The sequence below is a fragment of the Ursus arctos genome, unplaced genomic scaffold (genome assembly GCF_023065955.2).
Source record: "Ursus arctos isolate Adak ecotype North America unplaced genomic scaffold, UrsArc2.0 scaffold_13, whole genome shotgun sequence".
Taxonomy (NCBI): domain Eukaryota; kingdom Metazoa; phylum Chordata; class Mammalia; order Carnivora; family Ursidae; genus Ursus; species Ursus arctos.
This window is the reverse complement of record NW_026622797.1, coordinates 5,384,726-5,411,230: the sequence shown is the minus strand read 5'-3', so window position 1 is coordinate 5,411,230 and position 26,505 is coordinate 5,384,726. Positions and strand designations below refer to the sequence as shown.

The window sequence follows — 26,505 nt, the reverse complement described above, 5'->3', positions numbered from 1 at the left end:
GCTGTGGACTGGAAGCCTTACCAATAATATAAACAGTCAATTAACACATATTTTGTATGCCATATGTATTATATACTGTATTCTTAAAATAAAAGTTAGCTAGAGAGAAAAAAATAAGAAAATCTTAGGGAAGAGAAAATATGTTGACAGTACTATACTGTATTTATCAAAAAAAAATCTGGATGTAAGTGAACCCGTGTAGTACAGACTGTGTTGTTCAAGGGTCAGCTGTATAAAATATATTAATTATGAAGCACTTCTGTGTTTCATAAATGAACACTTGTAAATCCACCAGTTACAAAGGAACTAAACACTACCCATACCCATGACAAATGTCTGTAATATTTTGACCATTGATTAGATAAACTTGATGGTATAACATTAACAAAAACCTCTGATTGCCAGGACTTATGTACTACAAGCTTTGGAGACAGAACTTTTTAAAATGTGGGGTTAGGGAAGGGGCGCCTGGGTGGCTCAGCCTTTAAGCGTCTGCCTTTGGCTCAGGTCATGATCCCAGGGTCCTGGGATTGAGCCCTGCATTGGGCTCCCTGGCATCAGGCTCCCTGCTCGGCAGGAAGCCTGCTTCTCCCTCTCACGCTCCCCTTGCTGTGTTCCCTCTCTCGCTGTCTATCTCTGTCAAATAAATAAATAAAATCTTTAAAAAAAAATTAAAAATAAAAAAATAAAATGTGGAGTTAGGGGAGAAAATAATAAATGGAGTCCTTGCATACTGAGGTTGGAAAACAATGGATTTAGTTGAGTCATTCAGTAAGCAACCTCTAATTATAATGAGGTACAGGTGCAGAGAGGTTAAGTAAGAGACTACCTAAAATCACACAAACAGTTACTGTTAAACCTGGAATCAGAACTTTTTTTTAAGATTTATTTTTTTAAGTAATCTTTACACCCAACGTGGGGCTTGAATTTAAGACCCCGAGATCAAGAGTTGTGCGTTCTATCAACTAAGCCAGCCAGGCGCCCCAGAACTTGTTTTGACTTGAGTATTGCTAGTGATTTCCTGGTTAGAAAGGTGCTGTTGATAAAGGTAGTACTCAGCTGGTCAGACCCCCACCATGACTAAGATTGTAAGATCTTTGAGAACTAGGACTTGGTCATCTTTTCATTCCCATCAGTACAGTGTTGTTTATAATTTGTATTATTAAATTGAGTGACATATCAGACTGAAAGAAACATGGTAGAAAGAATTTTTATCCTTAAAGTAGAATTTATAATTACATTCTACCTTTGCCTCACATACTGTCATTCGAAAACAAAGGTCAGAGTTTCTTTCCTCTTGACTTCTTTCTTGACCTTAACCACCTGTGGCAGAGTTGATGGTCTTGCTTTGTGCTACCACCATCTCTAATCTATACCTTTTACTCTTCTACTTTAAAGTATCTATTTGTTTATATATATCCCATATAAAACTAACTTCTTTGAAAGCTTGAAACCATGACTTGTTTAACTTTAATGCCTTAGAACCTAGCTCATTTACCCACCCATATGTCCAGTCCACTGAGAATTAACAGAGGGCCCACCGTGTTTAAGGCACTGTTCTAGGAGCTGAGGCTATAGTGGGTAGCAGAATCTCACAGAACTTTCAGTTATTAATCTGAGAATCACACAAATATTTATAGAAATACAATTTAAATGGTAAATATATCTTCTGTTTTATCATCTAAGTGGGTATGTGAAGGTCATTGATTAGTGTTGTATCTATATATTTTTTAATTTAGTCATCTGAATTTTCTTATAATTCTCTTGGTTTTTCTAAGTTCGATAAACTTGTTTACAACCTGTTTACATTGTTTTCTTTTTTATTCTTTTGTATTGCTCTGCTTATACATTTTTTAATATCAAACTCTTGCATTCATGGTATAAATTCCACTGCGTTGGTGCATTATTCACTTGATATGCTGGTGGAGGCTATTTATTTAATATGTTTGCTTCTGTATTTATAAGCAGATTTTATCTATAGTTTTCCTTTATGCTATTGTCAGGATTTTTATATCGGCATTATTAATATCATAAGAATTAGGCAGTTTAATGAGGAGATTTAAATGTAATAAATTAGTATTGAAAGTGCTTTTATATAGAGACCTGGACTAAAGGATATATGCATAATTTTAATTAAATTTCCATAATGTCCTTTGGTTAATTACTTGCTGTAATTATGTAATTATGTAAACAGTTATTTATGTTTATTATTTGGTGGTTGAAAACTTGATTGGAGAATTGCTGTCGCATGCTAATGTAAAATAAACACTAGTTTGATACTGGGCATGTTTAGGACGGATTTTGTTATGAAACTAAGTAGTATTAAAAAGAACTTAATGAAGTCTTGCCTTCATAATGTAGTTAAATCTAAGGAACCTTTTGGTTTTTTAAAAATTTCATTTGCTATTCAGAGATGCACATTTGGTAAGCTTTGACAAGCAAATTGTTATTTAAGAGATAAGACGTGTTATAAAATGAATGTTGCCATCGTTGAAGCAGAAAATGTATTGTAATACAGTATTTTCACTGATTTAAGACTAACTGGGTAAGAACACCTTTGATCATGACTTTTCACTGTGTTGGGTTTTATTTAGCAAAGTGATATAAATAACTAGTTAAGAAAATTAAAGTGTGTGTTTATATTTCATAGTTCCTTAATAGCAGTAGATTGAAATTCCATGTTTGGAAGGCAGTCAAAATACATGATAAAAATAAAAGGCATTTTACTTTTAAATACTAATGGACAGAAGCCTTTTCCCCAAGGAGAATGTAATCTGCAGCATGGAGAGATGAAGAGGCATCCAGCTTATTTAGTAATGATAGCCCTTTTTAGACAGTATGTTCTAATGGACAGGGGTCTATCCTCTAACATATTGTGGAAGCTTAATAAAGAATTCTTGAAAGAATTAATCGATTTCTTTGTGCAAGTCTTGATTCATTGGATTTCTCATATTTTTTCTTGTAAGAAGTGCATTTATATACCTGGGAACTGTCGTAATAATTTTTTAAAAGGTCATTGACTTTAGGTACTTGCTTTTCTTCTTATATTTCATTCATTAACCCGGTGTGGTTTGATCTCTCTAAACCATCTTTTCCTTGAAACTTCTCTGATCACCAGTGGCTTAGTGGTCAAATCCAAGATACCTTCTTTTTCTCTTTACCTTACCATACTTTTGTGGTATTTGACACTGTTCTTGGTTCTTTCATGCTTCAGCTTCTTTGACACCTCTCTTTCCTATTTCTGCTGTCCACCTTCATTTCTTCATGGTTTGGATCTTCTTTACTTTATTCCTTAAATGTTGCTTTTTCTAGGATTCATTCAGTCCTCTTTTCTCCCTCTGTCCTCTCTAAGACATCTTTTCTGTGAGATTCTGCTACCCACTATAGCCTCAGAAGCTTTGACTAACATACTTGTGTATCAAACTCAGACTTCTGCTGAACTTAAAATCTGTGTTATCTATTGGACATCTGTTTGGATATTCCAGAGATACCTAAAATAGCTAAGGAAGTAATCCAGTTTAAAATCTCATTCAGACAGATTGGTTCTGAAGTATAAAAGAGCCTTTGTTATTAGTTTTGTCTGATAGGCATTCTTATTTGATTAAAGCTCTTATTTGGAATGACTGACCTCATTTTAGCATGGAGAAATTAAGTAAAATTACAGGTATATTAAAGAGGGTAAGAGCTTGGGCTCTGCAGTTAATTTAAATAAAATATAGGGGCGCCTGGGTGGTGCAGTCAGTTCACCGTCTGACTCTTGGTTTCAGGTCAGGTTATGTTCTCAGGGTTTTGAGATCCAGCTCGTAGTTGGGCTCCATGCTCAGCGCAGAGGCTGCTTGGGACTCTCTCCCTTTGCCTGTCCCTTCCCCCCACAGTGCGCTTGCTCACTCTCTAAAATAAAAAATAAATCTTTAAAAAAATAAAATATATTGTTTGGATGGTATAAATTTGATTTCTGGTAGAAATTAAGGCTATAGTCCTCTTAAACATAGACTTAATCCAGGCAATGGTAGAATAGGTTAATAATTCTTTACTCTTTAACACTATCAATGAAACCCTACCCTACCTTCTGTTTTTTTTCCCTTGACTAGCAAGAATATTTTTTTGTCTAACACATTTAAAATTTTTACTTTTAACAGAAATTAGCAGAGTACGGAAAGACATGTACAATGACACATTAAATGGCAGTACAGAGAAAAGGAGTGCAGAATTGCCTGATGCTGTGGGACCTATTGTTCAGTTACAAGAGAAACTTTATGTGCCTGTAAAAGAATATCCAGATGTAAGTATATTTTGTTGTCTTATTCAATTTTTTTCTGCTTCAAATACTTGGGGAAGGGATGTATCTGGTGATAAATACTTAACCATTGTCAACTGCTTTAAAAAAATGTCATGTGAGGGACTAGAAGAATGATTAATTTGGTGTGGACAATTAAAAATTTTTAGATATGTTTTCATTTAATTGCTGCTGTGTCACTTTTGGAAATGTACATGGTAAAGACTTGGTTCTAGATTTCACATTGAGGCCAGAATTATGGAAAGAGGTTTGGCCTGAATGTCGCAGAGAGCACCAGATTACAATTCTCTACTCATCTTTAATCTGACCTCAGAGAAACCACAGCCTGGGCTATGTCATCCTTTCAGTAAAATGAGAAGTTGGACTATGTGACAGCTAAGCTTCATTTCAGCTCCAGAATTTTTATGATAACCACTGTCCATAATTTTTATATTTTGTCTTTTTCATTCTTGTTTCTTGCTCAACTGTTCTCCATAAACATCTCATTGCAAGTAGCCTCCTTGTCCTGTGCCACTTAATTTATCATTGGCTCCAAACTCTTTGTGTTTGTTACAAAGCCCTGTGTCATATGGTTCTTTCTGTCTCTCTGACCTCATCTTAAGTGATTTTCCCTCTTCCTCAATACACTATAGTCACATTGGCTGTTAGAACAAGTCAGGTCTATTCCCAGCCTAAATATGTTTATGTTAGCTGCACACTGGCTGGCTTCTTTTTGTGGTTAAGATTTTAGCTGAAATGTTAACTCAGAGAAGCCTCCCCTCTCTATTTTATCTCAGACAATCTGGTTATTCATTGTTTCACATAACTCTCTCCGTTTTTCTGAGGAGCACTTGCTATTTGTTGTGTTTTAATTTATTTTTCTATTTCTTTCCATTGGAATATAAGGTACTTAAGAACCTTTTTTTATGGTTATTTACCATGTACTCCCAATATGCATAATATTTGTACGTAATTGGCTCCAGTGCCTTTTGAGTACGTGAAGGCAAACTGTTGGTATTTTGCTAGGTTTCAGGGAACTATTCTGAAAGCAAAAACTATTCTGCAAGAAGGAGTTGGTATTGTAAGATCAAAATGTGACGTCGACTCTATTGATTAGATGGACCCTCTACTTGTCTAAAGATGGAAAAAGTTGGATTAATGGAAAAAAGCTTTGACATTTCACAAGTTGCATTTCTAATACAATTTTCTTTAAGGCTAATACATTTACTTTGTAAGTATTTTTGGTTGCACGTATATAAACAGTTCTGGATAATGTAGGCAAAGAGTTTGTTGGAAGGTAATTGGGTATCAGAAGATTAAAAGAAATGGCTGGAGAACAAAGCCTCCTGTAAGAGAGGGGCCAGGGTCCTTTGAGAACCTCAGCACTAGGAATTCAGACTTCTCTTGGAGACCCTTGCTTTTAACATAATTTGGTTTCCGTGCCCAGACTTTTATCTTCAAACTTCAGGTTCTTAGGAGAGAAAATGTGTTTTGGACCAATTTACCATGATTAAAGATGGGAGGTTAACTAATATAACCTAGACATGATTACTGTGGTCCCACCCTCGATGACTGGAATGATTCCTAGAGATGGGAAGTTAGGATTTGGCAGCTATCCCAGTTGGTATCTACTGCTGTTTGGTGTTTCAGTATCTCCTAAAGGATATCAACTTTCTCATCTGCTTGTTTAAACTCTAAAGGATAAAGTTTCAGCACTAGTCATTACCGCAGAATATGTAAGATCATAAGACCTTGTTAGAGAAAATAACCTTCATCTTCCTGGTCCCCATTCTTCTGGAGAAAATCTCATTTGGAGAAGGTGATATTTATATTGCATTATTTAAAAGACATGTTTGATATAATCCTCAAAGTGAGAAGAGATATATTTCATAGGGTGGGTCCAGTAGGAGATAACTTGTCACTCTATTCCTGTCTTTCTTCCATCAGTTGGAATTCATTGCCATGGTCAGCTCCTGTTGCTGACAACTATTTGCGGTGTAACATTGTCTAGGTCAGTGAATCTCAAAATGTGGTCTCAGGACTATAGTATCCATGCCTTCTGGGAATTTGTAAATGTTCAAGCCCTACCCCAGACTAGCTGAATCAGAAACTCTAGAGCTGAGGCCTAACAATCTGCCTTCCAGGTGCTGTAGGTAATTCTGATGCATGCAAAAGTTTGAGGAGCACTGCTCTTGTTTATCATCAGAATAAGCGGGGCTAACAGGTGGTTGTTTTGCCAAGCATTGTTCCAGGAGGCAAGTATAGTGGTGAATTAAACAATGCCTCTTCTCTTGTGGAGCAGACATTCCAGTGGCAGAGATGGACAATAAACAAATGAATATTTAAGTGCAGTCAGTACTATGGAAAAATATATGGTGGGCTAAGCATGTAAATGATGACTGTGTATTTATAGTAAAAATATCTCTTATAAGATGGAGGAATGCAGAGACATGACTGACGTGATGGGGAGGAAGGCCTGAAAATTTTCTTTTGGAAGCAACATTCCAGGCACAGTGAACAGCATATGTGCAATGCCTGAGGCATGAGTGCGCTTGGGAAGTGTGGTAAGATGCAAGATTAGAGAGTTAGCAGAGGGGCCGTATCATGTAGGGGTTGTGAATCCAAGTAGGGATTTCAGATATTATTCTGAGTGAAGTGGGAAGCCATTCAGATGTTTTGAGCCAAGGAGTGACATGGGCTGAGTTGGGTTTTTAATAGATTCATTCTGGCTGCTGTGGGGAATGGTGAGAACAGGGACATCAGCTTAGGGGGCAGAAGAGGAAACTTCAACAAGAGGACTTAGAAATTCTTGGATCCTGCAGAGATTGTTAACTTAGGGCCAGTAGCATTTGCCGATAGATTGGGTATGGAGTGTGAGGGAATGTCAGGAATAACTCAAAGGTTTTGTTTGATCAGTTGGAGTAACAGAATCACCAGTTCCTGAGCTAGAAAGACTGAGGCAGGAGCCCATTGGGCAGGTGGGGATTCAGAAGTTCTGATGTAGAGGTGTTGAGTTTGAAGTCAGATGTCCAGGTGTGGGCATATCAAATAGGCAGGTGGGTGTATGAGTTGTGGATGACTTTTGGCACCCAACAACATCTATTTTAATGAAGCTTTTTAAATGAGAAATTTAGTTATAATTCATAAGAGGATTGATATGGATTTAAAACCATTGTGGTTCTCCAGATAATTTTTTTTAATAATTTTAACTCTGTTACAGGAATTTAATTATATTTAATACAAGAATTCTGTTACAAGAATTAAGTTAATTGGAGTGCCTGGGTAGCTCAGTCAAAATTAAGTGTCTGACTCTTGATTTTGGCTCAGGTCATGATCTCAGGTTTGATTTTGTGAGTGAATTCATCCTGTTTGACTCAACAGGAGTTATATTATTTTATATTTATTATTTTATATTTTATATTTATATTATTTTATATTTATATTATTATTTTATATTTATTTGAGAGAGCAAGAGAGAGCATGTGCATGTGAGCCTGGTGGAGAGTGTGGGGTAGGGGAAGGGAGAGAATCCCAAGCTGACTTGCACTGAGCACGGAGTCCAACATCTGGCTCAGTCTCATGACCCTGAGATCACCACCTGAGCTGAAACCAAGAGTCAGACGCTCAACTGACTGTGCCACCCAGGTGTCCCTGCTTATATTATTATTAGAGCTTTGAAGGGGCATGTGACATAATAGTTAAAAGTATGGACGCAAACCCAGACCCTTGGCTGGCTCTGCCAACTTACTTTGTGACTTTGGATGAATTACTTGTCATTTATGGTTCTCCATTTCCTCACTTTTCTAAGGAGATAGTAAGTCTCTCACAGGTATATGAGGAGTTATAAGTGAGTTAATCCACGTAAAGCACTTGGAAAATGCTATAACACTGTGTAGATGTTAACCAGAATGCATGGTCCATGAGGATGGAGATTTTGTCTCTTTTTGTGTCCTCAGTGCCTAGAATGGTGTCTGGTAAGTGATAGATGTACAACAAATATTTGTTGTGCTTATCTGTGTGAAGGCTTCACTCTTTCAAATACTGCTAAACTTTTAAACTTGTCCTTTGCATTTGCACATAGCAACTTCTTTTATAAAAGTGTTAATTTGGAGGTATTGTTTTGGACTTGGTTGTGTATGGCTCTGGGACTTATAGGAGAAGAAAATTTTAGATTTAGTATTTGAGAAATGAGGTAGTGTGGTATAATGTCCTTCACAATGTTTTTGAATCAGTGGCTTAATGATGTGGGAATGGGAAGGTAATAAGAGTTAGCACATTGAAAATGAACTGAAAATTTCTTCAAAATTCACATTCAGTATTTATATTTATTAACAAAGCAGACTTTTACTACATCTCTGCTGTGTACCAAGCACATCCTGGAGATGGGGATATTAACTCTGTTGAGAAAACTCTTTGACATATTTGGATAATAGTGGGTTTTTGAGCCAGACAGGCCTCAGTTTTGAATCTTGGCTTTACTGCTTTATGGCTGTATTTGTCAACAATTGCCATAAACTCCGTACTAAGCTACTCTAAAACTTACTGGCTTAAAATAACAAGCATTGGTTTTTGTGCTCTTCTGCCTTTACTGTATGGTGGCTGAGATTCTGCTGATTGGGCTTAGCTGAACTTGACCTAGGCCAGCTGCAGGTGGGTTCAGATCTTTGTGCTCTTGCTGGGCTCAGTCCAGAGGAGCAGCAGCTACTAGGAGCATGCTCTTCTTATGGCAGGTCACTGGAGTACCAGAGCCAAGCCAGATTGCTTAAGCACCTGTAAGTCCTCTACTCCCATCTGCTAACAGTCCATTAGCCCAGTGATTGTCAACTGTGGTTGATTTTGCCCCTCTCAAAATTTGATAATATCTGGAGATATATTGGGTTGGCAAAACTACAAGGGGAGGAGGTACTGGTGACATCTAGTAGGTAAATGCCAGGGATATGCCTTAAATGAACAGGGCAGCCCCTCCACAACAAGTGATTATCCTATCCTAGATGTCAGTAGCACTGAAATTAAGAAACTGCATTGACAAGTCACTCACTCCACAGTGAGAAGGGGACTGGAATAAATATTTGCTGAAAAATAGTCTGTACTTTTACATGGGCTTTGAGCACATGTTAACTTTTTAGAAACATCCTTGTTCATTAAATTATAAGGTCCATCTCATAAAATTGTTTGGAAGAATAAAGGTAACAAATGTATGGCATCTGATACTGTACTCAGTATGGTTCTTGTGATCATGAACATGAAAAAACATTCCTATCCTTGAAGGAGCCCACAGTCTTGAATGAAAGATAAAATGTATTGCATTACATAATGTAAGAATATGTAAGTTTATCATGCATTCATAAAGTGACAGACATGAAGAAGATTAAAGTTACACATAGGCCATCAGACTACTAATTTGGCTGGTTAAGTTATTAAGGACTTGTTTGAATCCATGGAGATCTTATAAAGCAGCATGTGAATGAAGTTAACTCTGATGGTTATAAATAGAAGATGTTATGTTTCAATAAGTCAATAATAATTCTGTCATTAAATTTGCCTACTTATTCCATTTTGAGTTGTGAGAAATTGTTTTATAGGATCTGGTAGATGAGTTCCAAATATTATCAAGGTCTAGCTGTTAGGGATATTAGTCGTGTATTACCTACATGAACAGATTAGATTGCTAAACTCTTTGCTTGGGATGTGATATGAAATTATAGTGAAACTTTCTCTAGATATTTAATATGCAGATAACTCTGATTTTCTTTTTTTTTTTTAATTTTTTAAAGATTTTATTTATTTATTTGATAGAGAGATGGCCAACGAGAGAGGGAACACAGGCAGGGGGAGTGGGAGAGGAAGAAGCAGGCTCCCAGCAGAGGAGCCTGATGTGGGGCTCGATCCCAGGACTCCGGAATCATGTCCTGAGCCGAAGGCAGACGCTTAACAAGACTGAGCCACCCAGGCGCCCCTGATTTTCTTATGTTTTTAAAATGTGTTTGTTGTTTTTTTCTTTTCTTTTCTTTTCTTTTTTTTGAATGATTGTAGCTTTGAAAGGTATGTCTTGGGTGTAGGTTATCGTGATGACAGTTTTCAAAGGTTTGTAAGATGGATAAATGCATTTTCTTTTCTTTTTTTTTTTTTTAAGATTTTATTTATTTATTCGACAGAGATAGAGACAGCCAGCGAGAGAGGGAACACAAGCAGGGGGAGTGGGAGAGGAAGAAGCAGGCTCATAGCGGACGAGCCTGACGTGGGGCTCAATCCCAGAACTCCGGGATCACGCCCTGAGCCAAAGGCAGACGCTTAACCGCTGTGCCACCCAGGTGCCCTGGATAAATGCATTTTCAAATATTTTTTCCAACAAGGATCCCAGCCTGGAACTGTAATTAATAATATAGGTTTATATTACTCATACAACATAGGTTATATTACTCATCACTTCCTGTAGTCTCATAATAATGATTTATGTTAATGGTAGAGCAAGAGTTTTAAGTTCCCTTTCAATTTAGTTTTCCTGAATTTGGCTGGTCATAGCTTCTGATTTAGTATGTAGTATAAGATTGTTGATTTTCCTATTTCTCAAGGTTGTCTCCTGCAGATTGGCTGTTAAGCTATCATTTGTTTGGGATGGGTTATGAGGAGAACAGGGGTCAGTGCAGTTATCTTTCATTAGACCTTTGCTCCTTTGACTATTGTGGCTTCCTTATTTGTTGAAAGAATTAATTAAGAGTCTTCAAGAATGTTCATATAAACTACTTTTGCCTTTGTTCTTCTGAGAAACAAATGGACATTAAATCAAAATTTAATAATCTGCAAAGTCTCCATTTGCATTACTTAGGTTAAGGCTTAATTTTTGCCTATATATGATCATAATTATGAGTGAAAATATAAAACATTAAAAGTAAGATCTACATATCTCTCTGATAGTTTACATGTGAAACTATTAATGATTGTTGATATTTAGGAATGTTGGTATATATTGAATAGAGTTGTGAAGTGTTTCAGATTATATATTAATCTGTTGAGGTTTTTAATTTGGCAGTACCAGTTGATAAAGTTGAGCATATCTTTAAGATTTAGGTAGAGAAACTATTACAGTTGACTTTGAACTTTAAATAGATAATTTAGTGAGGGTCAATTTCATGACTTTTATCTTTTTGGTTTTGGTTTGGAAGTTTCCTTTTTATTTCCTGCTGTGTATCAAATATTTAATAGGGTTTTTATGGTCTGAGCTATATTAAATTTCTTAGGATGTTAATAGAAGTTATTCCAAAAAGGATTTTAAGACACTCTGAAAACAATAAATTTTGTTCAGCTCAGGTTTTTCTCAAAGTTAAACAATTTTAAAAGTAATAAGCCTTCTCAGAGTCTTAAAATTTAAAGCTTTATTTAGGTAATATATTTTAATATTTAAAAAGAACTAGTATTCAGAAGAATAGATTAGAAAACAGAGTTTGTTTTTAGGGGAGTATTACTTGTAAGCCAGTGTTTTCCAGGCCCACCTGAGATAAAAAGTTTTGTCTGCGATTTATCTTATCCAAAAAGAGTTTATTAGGATCTGATCTGGTCAAATCATTGTTATAAGAGACTTATCAATCAGTTGGGTACCTTATAATTGGTAATCTAATCTCCATATCTCTAAGATTGTCCCTGAAATAACCAAAGGAATGTGATAAAAAATCCAGAGAGAAACGTAATTCTCAGAGCTATTCATATTCCAGAAACATCGAGGTGTTTCTGTTAGATATTAAAGGAAAGGTTGAGATGTGCTTCCCCTGTTGGCCCATCTTGAGATAGCATTGCCCCCTGGAACTGAGTGAAGCAGCCTTTAACACAGTCTTCCTAATCCTGACCCTCTTCCCTCCAAAATCAGCAAACAAAATGGGCTGTGGGGTAGTTGAAGGTTCTACCACTTGAGCTTGACCACCCATCTTAGTGCTTGCTTATAGTAGAGGACCTAAATTTATTTTATGAGTGAATGAACACATCATTTATACTTAACTTTTGGTTTGAATTTGAGTGGAAAACTACTCTAGTTTTTGATGGAACCTTGCCTTAACTTTCCTCTAAGAACATTGCAATCAAACATTTCAACAGCTAGCCTTAGAACTAAATTCAGTTGATTATTTCATTGAGAAAGCATTATATGTCTTAATAAATTCAGCCCTTTAAAACAAATAGTTCATAAATAAATTAGGCACTTCCTGAAATCTAGTTTTGACCTACCATAGGAAACTGTTTTCTCCAAGTCCCAAAACAGTATCATCGGGTAAGCAGACTACCTAGCATGACCTTGACCATCTCCATGTTTCATAGTGGTGTGATAATTTTTTTTTTTTTGGTAAGGAATTGATTAAGCTTTAAAGAAATGTATCTATATTTTATTCTTTGGGTTTAGAGAACAATCATTGCTTTGATTAGTTTCTTGCCTTTTTATTTACAAATTGTTTGAAAGCAGTATAAATTTGCAATTTTAACAGATTAAAACAAAAGAGAAAATGAAAATTTGAAAAGTAATTAGAAAAACGAAAGCTGAAAAGATCTAAGTATAAACCAGTAAAATTTTGGCATCATTCTTTTATTTCATACTTGTGTGTAGCCTGTGCTAGGCACCAGGTGCAAGAATATGAAAAGATGTAATCCCTGCCCTCATAGTACTGCTAAAGCCGTAATCCTGTTATATAGTAACAAGGGCCTGAACTAAGGCAGTGAAGTTGAAATAGAAGAATAGGGGATAGATTAAATAGTGAAAACGTCAAGATTTTTTAATATATATATTTTATATGTGGGGGCTAAGAATGAGAGAGGGCTTTGCTAGTGGTGCGATTCATTTAAAATAGAGAATACAGGGCAAGATTTTATAATTTCATATTATAGAGAAATCAAGAGTAACAGATGAAAAACATACTATAGTAACAGAAGAAATAATTAAAAGTCCCTGTAAACTTTGTTGTTCTTAACAATGTGGGAACATTGAACCAGGGTGGTATAAAAGACAGTTATCACACGTGACTAAAATTTGTGCCAAAAAAAGCAGGTCACTTCAAGAGCTGAATTAATAATTTTGAAATAATGTATGAGGTTGATAATACAATACTTATGCAGCAAAACTTACGTCAATTTCAAAGAGCCTTAGATAGTATTTGTGATCCGCAGTCAGAACTATATATTTAGTCTCCTAGACTCATCTTCTGGGTTTGAAGTGACACTTGTAAAATCGGTTTTGACTCAAATAATCATATTTTTTTCTCTCTCTCTTTTTTGAAGTTACACGTATTTTTCATTGAAATAGGTGGATGAAGTAATAATCACATAAAGGTTTTCATTCATATAAAAGGTTTAGTTATGGTAAAAAAAATGTATAAGATGATTGTTAAGGCAGTAATACCAATCAGTTAAAAGACAGATGAAAATATCAAGGTGTGGTTATGTAACAGTGGTATAGTAATGATAAGTTTTGGGCTGTAAGTGGAGAAGAAATTATAAAAACACAGTTGAACTCTGAAAGTAAACTTGAATCTGAAGAGAATTTTTATAAACTTTTTACCAAAAATTTTGAATGGTTAAACAAGAATGAGAAAACTAAATGTGAGTTTCTGGTGTGATTAGGATATATAGTTTAAGGTCTTTAGAAGAGGGGTGTTATACTACACTGATTAAGTGTCCAAACTCGATATGCAATCTAGGTGTTCTAGGTTTGGGGCTACTTTTGTAACCACTTATGTATTAAATATTAATGATAATGATAACTGTCTTTCAGCAGCGTTATGAGGATGAAGTGACTGAACGCACATAAAGTGCTCAGCATAGAAGCTAGCTCACAGTGAACACTCATAATAAAACATACTTCAGTGTTCTCAACACCTAGGAAATGCTGAATGACATAGTCATTGGACCCGTGATACTTCCATATTGAAATGGAAAGTGGAAATAACATTTTGTTTCTATGACATCATTGATTTTGTCATTTGGAATTTATCCTGAGATCAGTCCGTCAAGCTTATCATTTGAGATATTTCTGAAACGTATGAGAGTTCCTGTGCTGCATATGACTGACTTAGTGATTTAATTTTTTGCCATGAGAATGGAAAAATCACTACATGATTTCTGTGAACGCTTTTAAATTGTATTATCCAATAATCTGAATAAATATTAGCTTCATCTGTGTGCTGTATCTTTTGTGAGGCACTGTGGGTAAAAAAAATATATAACAGAGAGGACCAGGTACTGGTTTCTGGCTCATGGGATGATCTGCAAGAGGCATATATGTACATCCTTGAATACCATGTGATATAGGGGCAGTGAGAGTGGTGGTTACACAGTGCTCTGAAATCCTCACTTTGGAGGAGAAAACAACGGTCTCCAGGAACCAGAGAATACAGAAAATCATAGAAGGAGGAATACTTGAGCTCAATATTGGGTGTTGAGGAGGATTTGGTATTTTTTGAGGGAAGGAAGGAGAAAGAAAGGTGTTTCAGGAAAGAAAAATGAGAAGTACCTGCCGTTAAAAAAAAAAAGTAGTTGCCATTTTTAAAAATAGAACAGTGAATTATGTGTCTAAACATAAGGGGTAACAGCAAAAACAAAGGTTAAAAAGTAGTTAGAGGCCTTTTAAAGGGCCTTGTGTGTAAGAGTTTGGACTTTACACTGTCAAAAGTTGTGTCATAAAACTCTTGTTGGCTTTCATATTTTTAATTGCTTAAGTAATGTTTGTTTTCCAATGCACTTGTTATTTAGCTTCTAGAAAAATAATCATCTATCTTATAACCTGAGTTTGTTTTCAGAGTGGTTTCAGCTTCTTTCCCAATTATATCTATACTCAAAAGATGAAGATTTCCTATAATTTTGGTTAAACAAATTTATATGCCACAAATTTTATATTTTGGTTATTACTAATTACTATTTCCCCCACCCTTACATCTGCTGGTGTAAATGCCTTTTCTTGCATAGCATTGTGCCAGTAGCAGAAAATGATTATGAAGGTCTAATATATCAAAGGTTTATAAAATGGTTCCTGTAATAATCATTATGTAGCATAAGCAGACTTACTGGGTACTTATCTAGAATATATATGGAGATGGAAAAGGTATAAGACATTTATCTCCCCAGAAAGCACAAGACATTTTGATATATTCAGTCTGTTTTTTGCTTTTGGGGTGTGTGTGTGGGTGTGTGTGTGTGTATGTGTATGTGTATGTGTTTTACACAATGCTTTCATTGATTTTTACTCAACCTTTGTATCTCTGGCTAAAACCTATGATTTGAATTGACAAATGAGTATAGTTCTGACATGGATATTGGTTGGTTTCTGCATTTGCATTAATGAGTAGATGAACGTGAAAATCAAAAGACGTGTTGAAACTTCGTTTGTTCATAAGTGACGAGCAACTTCTTTGCTGAATTGGATAATCGATTTTGAATACTGGAAGAACGTTGTGCTATCATGGTGAATGACTGTAGACCCACACCAAACTTTCAAATTTAATCTATATTAATATTTTCTCCTTAAGTGCCAAGTCTAGAGCCAATCAGTGAAACAGTAAATCAAAATATCATTCTGGTATTTTATTTTATGTTGTTTCGTTTTATTTTATTTATATATTTTTAAGGGGGGGGAGATAACGTGCGTTGGGTAGGAGTAGAGGGAGAGAATCCCAAGCACGCTCCATGCCCAGCACTAGAGCTCAAACTGGGGCTTGATCTCACAACCCTAAGATCATGACCTGAGCCGAAATCAAGAGTCAGATGTTTAACTGACTGAGCCACCCAGGTGCTCCCCATTCTGGTGTTTTAAAATAAAACCGGTGGTACTGCCAAAATACCATGACTCTTCTTTCGTCTTAACATACTTGTATAAGATCGGCTTACTGTTGTTGACTACATTAGAGTTGATATATTTTTTGTTATTTGCTAAAAGAAAGACTCCAACAAATACACATTTGTGTGTGTGTTTCCTGCCTGCTGTGTCACGTATGAAATATAATGTAAGGTTGTAAGGTGTCTTACACCTCAGAAATACCAGAAACTATATTTAAAAAGATCATCAGTGTGTTATGCAAAAAACAATGCAAAGAAGTACATGTTCTTTTTAAAATTACTTTTTTTTTTTTTTAAGATTTTTATTTATTTTTTTGACAGAGACAGCCAGCGAGAGAGGGAGCACAAGCAGGGGGAGTGGGAGAGGAAGAAGCAGGCTCTTAGCAGAGGAGCCTGACGTGGGGCTGGATCCCAGAACGCTGGGATCACGCCCTGAGCCGAAGGCAGACGCTTAACGACTGTGCCACCCAGGCGCCCCTAAAATTACTTTTATAAAATTTTAAGCAGAAATTGCTCTTTAATACTTCTTAGAAGTGTTTCACTGAAATGCTTTTGGAAAGCCATGTTTTATTAGTTACCTGTTTTGATGGTATGTCACAGAAGGTTTTATCTTTAATTGTAGATTTCTTAAAAGGTTAATGGAAAGATTTGCCCTATTACTTTATATTTTGTCATTGTGAAAAGTCTATCCTTTCTATTTAAAATAAAGTGAGCAGCAACTAATAGCATTAGACATGATTGTTGTTAACCTCTTCTTTAGAAATTAACGTGCCACTTGGCAGAAATGTAATTGATGAGCCACAGAGAAGGTCTATGCTTAAACAGTGGGGTTAATGAATGTCTTTTTTTCTTCATCATCTTTCTTTTCCTTTTTTGGCCTTTAAAGTTGCAGTTAACTCAGGCTTTTTGAAATGATTTTCTTTGACTGTGTTGTGACATTATTTTAATTGAATGAAGCTGCAGAACTAGCATGATAAATCAACACAGAATGAATTTTAATGCAAAGCAAACGATATTAACTTGGAAATTGGTTGCAGTAGACAAAGCAGCTGCTGTGATTAATTTTTTTTTTTATTCTCTACTTACAGCATTTTGAGAAGGATGACCTTGACAGTGTCAATCGTGTTCGAGTCCTAGTGTGGTGTGCACTTTAACATGCTTGAGCTGTTGTTTGCTGGTTCTTGGGCAGTAGAGATTGTTTCATTTTTTTAGGTTAGGAAAATTTTGTTTTGCAGATTTAATATGTTGGTTTTGACTGGTTTTAAAACATTTCTTGTTTAGATAATAATTGTGAGGATTACTTAGTTGTGGTAGAAGACTAATCTTAACACTGTGATTCTGGAAGGAAAGGTTTAATGAGTGAAAGAGTAGGATGTGTCAGAAAGGGTCTAAGTGTATGTCACGAAGTTCATGCCAAGCAGTTTGATAAAGAACACAAATCAAAAATAATTATGTATTACTTATTTGTACTAAGTGCTAAGTTACCTCTGTTTATAATGTATTTTTCTAGACATTCTTTTCCATTTGTGTGTCCAGTACATGAGTTGCCTTGGAAAAGGATCTGTATAGAGCGCAGCTATTACTGAGGGAGGGAAGAGCTGACAAGGCCACTTATTTTAAGAAACAAGGTAACAAATAGAGTAATAGCATTTTCACAGATTTCAGGAGAGCAGGGAGAGTTTCTCCTTTTCCTCTTCTTCTTCCTTTTTTCTTCTTCTTTAAATCCCTAGTATCTCTTTCACTCTACCACATAGCAGACTTGGATAAATGTTTTAATGAGTTGAGTTTGAAAATGAAAGCCTGTTTTCTGTTGTACTGAAAAAGATACCCAAACTAAACAAAATGAGGGAAGGTGGGATGGCAGATTCTTGTCTCTGTTCAGGTTGTTTTGGGGGGCTGAGGGGCGTGAAGTTTTATAGAATCTGTGACTATGTAAAAAGGTAGAGTTAGGGGGGCTTAGGTGGCTCAGTCGGTTAAGTGTCTGCCTTTGGCTCAGGTCGTGGGATGTAGCTCCACTTCAGACTCCCTGCTTACCATGGAGTCTTCTTCTCCCTCTACCCCTCCCCCTGCTCATTCTCTCTCTCTCTCTCTCTCTCTCTCTCTCTCAAATAAGTAAATAAAATCTTAAAAATAAGAAAAAAGATAGAGTTAGGAAATGGCAAGTTAAGTAGGAAGAGTCAACAAAGGGCCAGTCTTATAGATAGACTTTCTGTGGTATGTGCCTTACTTCTCTTCCTGAGGCCCTCATTGTGATGTATTTTTACCCCATACTGCCTGAAGTTATCTTAGTTCTGGATCTGTTTAGATTAAAAGGCGAGCAACATCTTTAAAAACGCCATGGACTTCTCTGTTTTAAGGGCTTACAGAGTAATTCAGACTAGCTAGTAAATTTGGAGCTAATAATTCAGAGCAGTTCCAGTAAAATAGGACACAAGACAAAGAAACATTTGTTTTAACATGTCAGAGTCCCAGGAGGATCGAGGGCAGATAATCAAGGGTATAAGTCTGGCTTTTAGAAACCTTTCACTGGATATGTTTTCTGAATCTGGAGAAGACAGCGGAGAGGCTGAACTTTGGGGGACAGAAGTTGGAGTCTGTAACCTCTCTGTGTGGACTCCTCCCCCTCCCCAGTCTTTGCTTGGGGGAGAGGGGTGCTCATGGGTATGAATTCTAGGAGTAAAAGTGAACCAGAATCTCTGAGGTTCTCACACGTAGTGCGAGTCAGCATCAAATTGTTTTAAAGAGGTGATCTTGGATTGTTAGTAATAGTAGCTCCCTGGGAAAAGCTGATGCATATCCTTTGTGGGAGAAGGTAACATCATTTTAGGCCTTATATTATTTCTGTAAGCTATGTAGTAAGTACAGTGTCTGGCACCCACTAGAAAATAACCCAAATCACAAGAAGATAAGATGACATTAACAAAAATCTGAAGAAACAACAATATAATAAAAATGAATCCACAGGGACTCTAGGTATTAGAATTGTCAGACCTGGATTTTATAAGAGCTATGCTTAGTATGTAGAAAGAGACAAAAGACAAGTTAGAGAAATATCACAGAGAAATGAGAACTGTAAAAGAAAAATTAAACTGGAATTAACAGGCTTACCAGAAGATTATAGAGGCATTCGAAGAGAGAGTTCGTGAACATGGAAGGTAGCTCAGAAGAAAATACTCAGCACGGAGAGGCAGAGGGATAGAAAAACTGAAAAATGAAAGGAAAACAGTGAGAAAGTCTAATGTATGTAATTGGAGTTTTAGAAGAAAAGAGAATGGCACAGAAGCAGTGTTTGAAAGGAGTGTGGCTGAGAACTTTCAAACCAAAGCAGTAAAGTCAGAGATTTGTGAAACTGAATTGTAAAACAAAAGCCATTCCTAGGCACATCATAGTAAAACTTCTGAAAACTGATGTTGAAGAAATTGTAAAAGTAGCAAATGAGGGAAAAGATTGCCTTCAAAGGAGCCACAGTCAAGACTCATAGCTCATTTTTCAGAATTATGACAGAGGAAAAGAGGAGACACAGTAAAGGTTAAGATGCTGAAAGAAAATAACTGTCAAACTAGAATTCCATACCCATCAAAAATAAGACATTTTCTGATAAGGAAAAAATGAGAGACTATATTACCAGAAGATGTTCACTAAAGGCAGTACTTTAAATGTGACCCTCTTTGGAAGACTGAAGATACAAAAAGCAATGAAAATGGTAAATGTGTGGGTAAATATAAATGCACATTATTTGTATAGTATGATAATCTATTGAGTTAAAAATACATATAAAATATAGAAAAACAACTGGATTGGAATAAATGGTGTTAAATGGTCTGGGTTCCTTGCTTTGTATGGGAAGGGGGTGAAAGTACAAAATAACATTAGTGTTTGATAATTCAGTGATGCATGTCTAGCATAAACAAGCATGTAACTTTCAGGCTAATAGAAAGAAAAAGTAAAGGGAGAAGCATGCTTATTTCTGTCTGTGTCCCTGACCACCCTTCCCCACAAAGAAGACAAGAAAGAAATATAAAGGAACGTAGAGAAGGACGGGCATGTAAAAGGACTTTAGTAAGACGGTAGGTATAAATCACACACTGTAAATGGGCTCAGTGTTCCAGTTAAAATTTAAAGATTACAAGATTGGTGAAGAAACAGACTCCTCTAGATGCTGTTTAAAGAAGTCCTGTTTAAAATATAAGGATGACAAGAGATTGAAAGTAATAGGTTCAAGAAAGATACACTTTGAAAAACAAAGCAAAAGATTTTTGTCTCTTTGTGAATATCCATAGGCTTAATGGCAGAAGGTGCTTCTGGAGATAGAGGGCCATTTCATAATGGTAGTGGTGAAAAGCTACAATAATTTAAAATTTGTATGTATCAAATAACAGCATATAATAAGACAAAAGAGAACTTCAAGGACGACTAGACAAAAGTAATCATGGAGGAATTTGCATTTGTTTTGAGCACCCATGGAATATTTAGAAAAACTGACCATATGCTACACTGAAAAGTCTGAACAAACTGCAGGATTGATATTCTGCACAGTATGTTTTCTGATTATAATGTAGAAGTTAGAAATCAATAACAGATGATTAGGAAATCTCATGTTTGAAATGAGAAAAACATTTAAATACTCACTAGCGATTAAATTATTTGATTTGAATGATGAGGGAAATACTACATATCAAAACTTTGGGTTGTGGCTAAAGCCAGTTTAGAGGAATAGTTAAAGCTTTAAAAGTATGTATTAGAAAAGGAGGAGGTGCAGTAAGCTAAGCATCCATTTCAGAAAGCGGAAAAAACATAACAGATTAAACCCAAAAGGAGTAGAAGGAAGGAAATAATAAAGCTAAGAATAGAAATCAATTAATGGGGGCGCCTGGGTGGTGCAGTCGTTAAGCGTCTGCCCTCGGCTCAGGGCGTGATCCCGGCGTTCTGGGATCGAGCCCCACATCAGGCTCCTCCGCTGGGAGTCTGCTTCTTCCTCTCCCACTCCCCCTGCTTGTGTTCCCTCTCTCACTGGCTGTCTCTCTCTGTCAAACAAATAAATAAAATCTTTTAAAAAAATCAATTAATGACAAGAAACCACAAAAGGAAGAGAATCATTGTATCAGATGGGTCTTGTGGCATTAAGCTGCCTCAGTAACTTATGTTAAAACAAGCATCGTTTATTTTAGCTCCTGCTTCTCTTCTGCAGGCTGGTCCTTTAGGTTGGGTTCAGCAAGGTAGTTCTTCTGGTCTGCATCTGTAGTTACCTGTAGGTTGGTGAGGCAGCTCTGTTTTTATGAGTTGTCTGGCAGTGGGCTGGGACATTGATGGTGACTGGGTCACTTGTCCTTCATTCTCCAGTAGGTTAGTCTGAGCTTGTTTAGATGGGAATAATAGTGTTCTAAGAGAGTAAATGCACGTAAGACTGAGATTTAGGCTTTTCATGGGAATGTCATTCTTCCTACTATGTTGTACTGGAAAAGCAAGTCACAGTGCTAGCCCAGATTCGAGGGTTGAGATGAGCTACAAGTTTACATTGCAGGGGCATAGATATCTTTAGGGATTAAAGCATAACTGTGGCCATTTTTTAAGTCATGCTACCCCAGGCAGCAAAAACAAAAGTAAATTTTTTGAAAAGACTGGAAGACTGATAAAGAACAAGGAAGACCTAGGTAACCAGTCAGAAATGAAAGAGGGGACATCACTACAGGTTCTGTAGATACTGAGAAGAAAATTAGACTTAAGCTTTACATCAACAGATTTGAAAGTTTAAACAATACGGACATATTTCTAGGTAAATACGGGTTACCTAGAAATTGACATATAAAAAGCTAGAAAATCTGAATTAAAGAACTGAATCCATAATTAAAAACCTTACACAGAGAAAAACTCTAGGCCCAGGTTGTTTCACTGCTGATTTCTGTTCAATATTTGGGGAAGAAATAACATGTCTTCTACAAGCCCATCTGGAGAGTAGAAAAAGAGGGAATGCATCTCAGCACGTTTTGAGGCCAGAATAACCTTGATGCCAAAACTTAAGAAGCATATTATGAGAAGGGAATATTACAAGCCAATTCCATTTATGACTGTAAATTTTAAAAGAATCATCTAAGTGCTAGCAAACTGAATGTAATAACTTATGAAAAGAATGATGCATCAAGATTAACTTGAGTTTATTTTAGGAATGTAAGATTAGTTAACATTTGATAATTGATTGTAATCCACTGCACTAACAGAGTTAAAGAGAAATATTATGGATGTCTCAATAGATGGTAAAGAAAAGTGATAAATTTAAACACAAACTAATGATTAAAAAAAAAAAACCTTTAGCAAACTCAGGAATAGAGGGAAGTTTACTTAATCTGGTAAAGTGTGCCTACAGAAAGCCTACAGATTACTTTGAGCTTTATGGTCAACTGTTGAAAACTTAATTTTGAAATCTGGAACAAGTGAAGGATGATAGACTCTTCTTTGACTTTGAACTTGAGATGTATTGGCCAGTGCCATATGGTTGGGAAGGAGAAAGGTTATGTAACAGTCATTATTTCCAAGTGATAGGTTTGTTTACCTAAAGAATCCAAAAGTACCTACAGAAAAATAATGAGAATTAATAATAAAGAAAGAGGCTGCTGGTTATAAGGTTTAATACAGAACATTCAGTTACGTGTTCTTCATATACAAGAAATAAAAATGATTTAAAAATACGTACAATAGCAAAAATGAACCCCCAAATATCTAGGAATAAGTCTAACAAAAGTGAGTAAAGTCACAATAAAAAGCCTTATATTCTTTTTTTTTTTTTTTTAAGATTTTTATTTATTTATTTGACAGAGATAGAGACAGCCAGCGAGAGAGGGAACACAAGCAGGGGGAGTGGGAGAGGAAGAAGCAGGCTCATAGCGGAGGAGCCTGATGTGGGGCTCCATCCCATAACGCTGGGATCACGCCCTGAGCCGAAGGCAGACGCTTAACCGCTGTGCCACCCAGGCGCCCCAAAAGCCTTATATTCTTGATAGAAATTAAAGAAGACCTGACCAAATAAATACTGTGCTGATGGTTTTGAAGCCTCTGTTGTAATAACTCGATTAAAATTACCACCAGTATTATTTCAGAAATTGACCAACTGGTTTTAAAATCTGTACAGAAACAAAGGGAATGAATAGTTGAGACACTCTTGAGTAAGAGCAAGGTAGAATACCTTGGTATACTGCATATCAAGATTTATTATAAAGTTATAATAATACAGTGTGATATTAAAGCAAGGATAAGCAAATAGATTAATATAATAAAATAGAGAACTCAGAAATGGACCCAAGTATGTATTTATGACAAGTAAGCCAAGGTGTTATTTATGTCAATGATGGCACCATAGAGTATTTGGAGAAGAATAGTCTTTTCAGTAAAATATGCTAGGACAATTGGGTGTCCATGTGAGGGAAAGAGAAAAAGCTGTACCATCACAGACATTAATTCCTGGCATACTGTGGGTATAAATGTGAAAGAACAGTAAAGCTTCTGAAAGTTAATACAGAAGGATATCTTGATGATCTTGGGTTGGGGAAAGACCTCACTAACCATGAAGAGAAGACTGATAACTTGAGCTGTGTTAAAATTGATCCAGTCCAATTAAATTCAGTTATACACCACCATGAAAAAACTAGAGGCAAGGGGCACCTGGGAGGCTCAGTCAGTTAAGCATCTACCATCCGCTCGGGTCATGGTCTCGGGGTCCTGGGATCAGGCCCCATATCGGGCTCTCTGCTCTGGGGGTCTACTTCTCCCTCTCCCTCTGCACACACTCACTCTCTTTCTCACAAATCAATAAATAATCTTAAAAATCAAAACAAAGCAAAACAAAAAACTAGGAAGCAAGCCACAGGATGGGAAAAGGTATTTGGTACACCACAAAGTAGAAATCAATTAAGAAAACACTAACACAATAGAAAAATAGTCTAGACACTTCAAGTGTGCTTCAAGAAAAGTATAGATGTGAATGGCCAATAAACCTGAAAAAATGATGAACTTAGTCATCAGCAGAATGCTAATTCAGACATCAGCAAGAGCATCAGAATGGCTAAAATAAAAAGCATTGTTAAGTACTGGAGAGGAAGTGGATCAAAACAAATTCTTATTCTCTTTTTTGGGGACTTATAAATGCATACAGCCATTTTAGAAAATAGTTCAGCACTATCTACAAAGGAGTTCTTTTTGGATATTATCTTCTTTACCAACAGTCTTTTCCCTCAAGGGGAACGGTCCCTTGTCCTCTTTATTTTGTACTGTCTCTTTCATGTTAGCCTTCCCAAGTCTTTGGTGAACCTGCTTTGTCTATTCATATTTCAGTATGAAGCTCTGAACATTTGAATTACGAACTTTCATGTTCATGTACTGGGCTCACCCACTGCAAGCTTCAGTTTGAGGTGATCACCTGAAGTGTGTCAGCTTTGAGAAGGCAGCCAATGTTCTCATGGAGACAAAAACTCAAGCCTGTTACCTGCAGGTTAATCCCTGTTTGTTGGTGTTCTGTATACCATTGGCACCTTTTCTTTCTAGTTTTCCACGGAACTCAGGTTTCTCTGGAGTTCTCTAGGGCAAATTTGCTTATAGACCATATCCCCTTATATGGACATTCCAAGCTGGATATTTGATTGAAGGCCTTAGGTTTCCTAAAGTGAATTTGTAGTGGACTCAGTAGGCTTTTAATTATCCACTATACGTGCCAGACCTTGTCTTGGACTTTTTTTTACGTATGCTGTACACACATACACACCTCCGTACAGCTCTCCCAGATAGTATCATTTCCATTGTATAATTGAGTCTTATTTGATGCGACTTTCAAATTCCTAATTATTATTCAGTATTAGAGCTTGGATACCAGTTGGGATCTGTGTGCTTTAAGAGTTTTTTAAACACTTAATAATAGTATAGTTGAGTTTATTCAAATGGGAGACGTGAAAAGGGATTCTGGGTTGGAAGTGAGTGCATTGTTAAAATGGATGATGGCAGGGATTTAGTTTGATTAAAGAGGTAGATAAAGTATTATTTGCCAAGGAACGAGGCAAGGATAAGGGGTTTTATTTGAATAGAAAGGCAAATTTCAGAATTGGGGATCTCGTAGAGAGAGCAGGTGCTTATAGGATCAGCCTTTGAGGCCTGGGGTGGACAAAGTTGTATCAAAATCCCCTGAGGGAAAGGTGCTTTCTCCCAGCGGGACGTGTATTATCCATCTTTGATTTGCCTATCCCTTGTAAGATGTGGCAATGTTGGTGAGCAGCTTAGTGAGGGAAAGTAAAGCTGCTGTTGAGAGTACAGAAGATTGGAGAAATGTCTTAGCTTCTTAAGCCCTTAACAGCAGTGAATGCTAGCATATTACTTTTATGTAATGATATACTAGTAGTAGGATCAAATGCAAGAAAAAAGTAGGAAGCTGTAAACATCGGAATCAGTACCTATTTGAATAAATAAATAAAAACCACCACGGTGTTTTTGTGGAACTCAGTTTTTTGTCTTTTGTGCGGTAGACCTGTGAATGAAGAAATTTTACTTTTCAGTATTTAGAGTCAGTCTGTGCTTCCCGTTGGCCTTTGTACTAGAAGTTTCTGTTGAGGGATGGCAGTTATTTATACAATTGCTTTTATCACTGCCCTACTTATGGAAAGAATTAAGGCTCCTTGTAAAACTAGTAGTATAAGTTAAAGTTAGAAATGAAAAAAAGGAAGAAAAATAAGATACAGACATAAAATTGTGCAAATAATATTATGCTCTCAAGACTGAAATACTTAGTATAGGGTGGAATCCAAATTTGGCCATTGTTGTTATGGAAGCCAATCAAAAACTACAATTCTCTCTGAATAGTTGCTTTGGAGAAAGTATTTTCTTGTTAGATAAATGAGACCGGAATTTTTCCTAAGGATCTATGTAAAAAATGCAATTACTGTTTAACATAATGAACAATTCCCTGTATGCTGACATTAGAGTATTGTAGAAGGGATTTGTGTTGGGTGGCATCTAAGATTTTGTAAAACTCTTTAATATACTGGTTTATTCTGATTTAGATTACATATTAATGGACAGTTCAGTACAATACCTGTTCCATGTAGATAGTGTTGTTCCTAATTCATAATTTGTGTTAGTACGTATGAAACTTCCATGCTGCACAATGAGCTCTTCTGATTACACCCTCAAACTGGGCTAGAAATTCCTAAGTACTCTAAGATTTATTAAAAAATATTTAACTTGACAAAAATACATTGTAAAATAATTTTAAGAGCTACAAATTCGAGCAAGTGAATAATATATAGTGACCCTTTTTTTTTTTTTTTCCAGTTTAATTTTGTTGGGAGAATCCTTGGACCTAGAGGACTTACTGCTAAACAGCTTGAAGCAGAAACGGGATGTAAAATAATGGTCCGAGGCAAAGGCTCGATGAGGGATAAAAAGAAGGT

The 26,505-nt window shown here is 36.2% G+C and overlaps 1 protein-coding gene across 8 annotated transcripts in view; it reads left to right on the top strand.

Moving 5' to 3' along the window:
* The window catches only part of QKI (QKI, KH domain containing RNA binding), a 155,901-nt gene that overhangs the window by 33,885 nt on the left and 95,511 nt on the right, over positions 1–26,505 (top strand). For all 8 annotated transcript variants that reach the window (XM_026505180.4, XM_026505178.4, XM_044386464.3 and 5 more), the window contains exons 2-3: positions 4,140–4,282; positions 26,387–26,503. In XM_026505180.4, the coding sequence (XP_026360965.1) occupies positions 4,140–4,282; positions 26,387–26,503 (260 nt within the window). The remainder of the gene's footprint in view (positions 1–4,139; positions 4,283–26,386; positions 26,504–26,505) is intronic.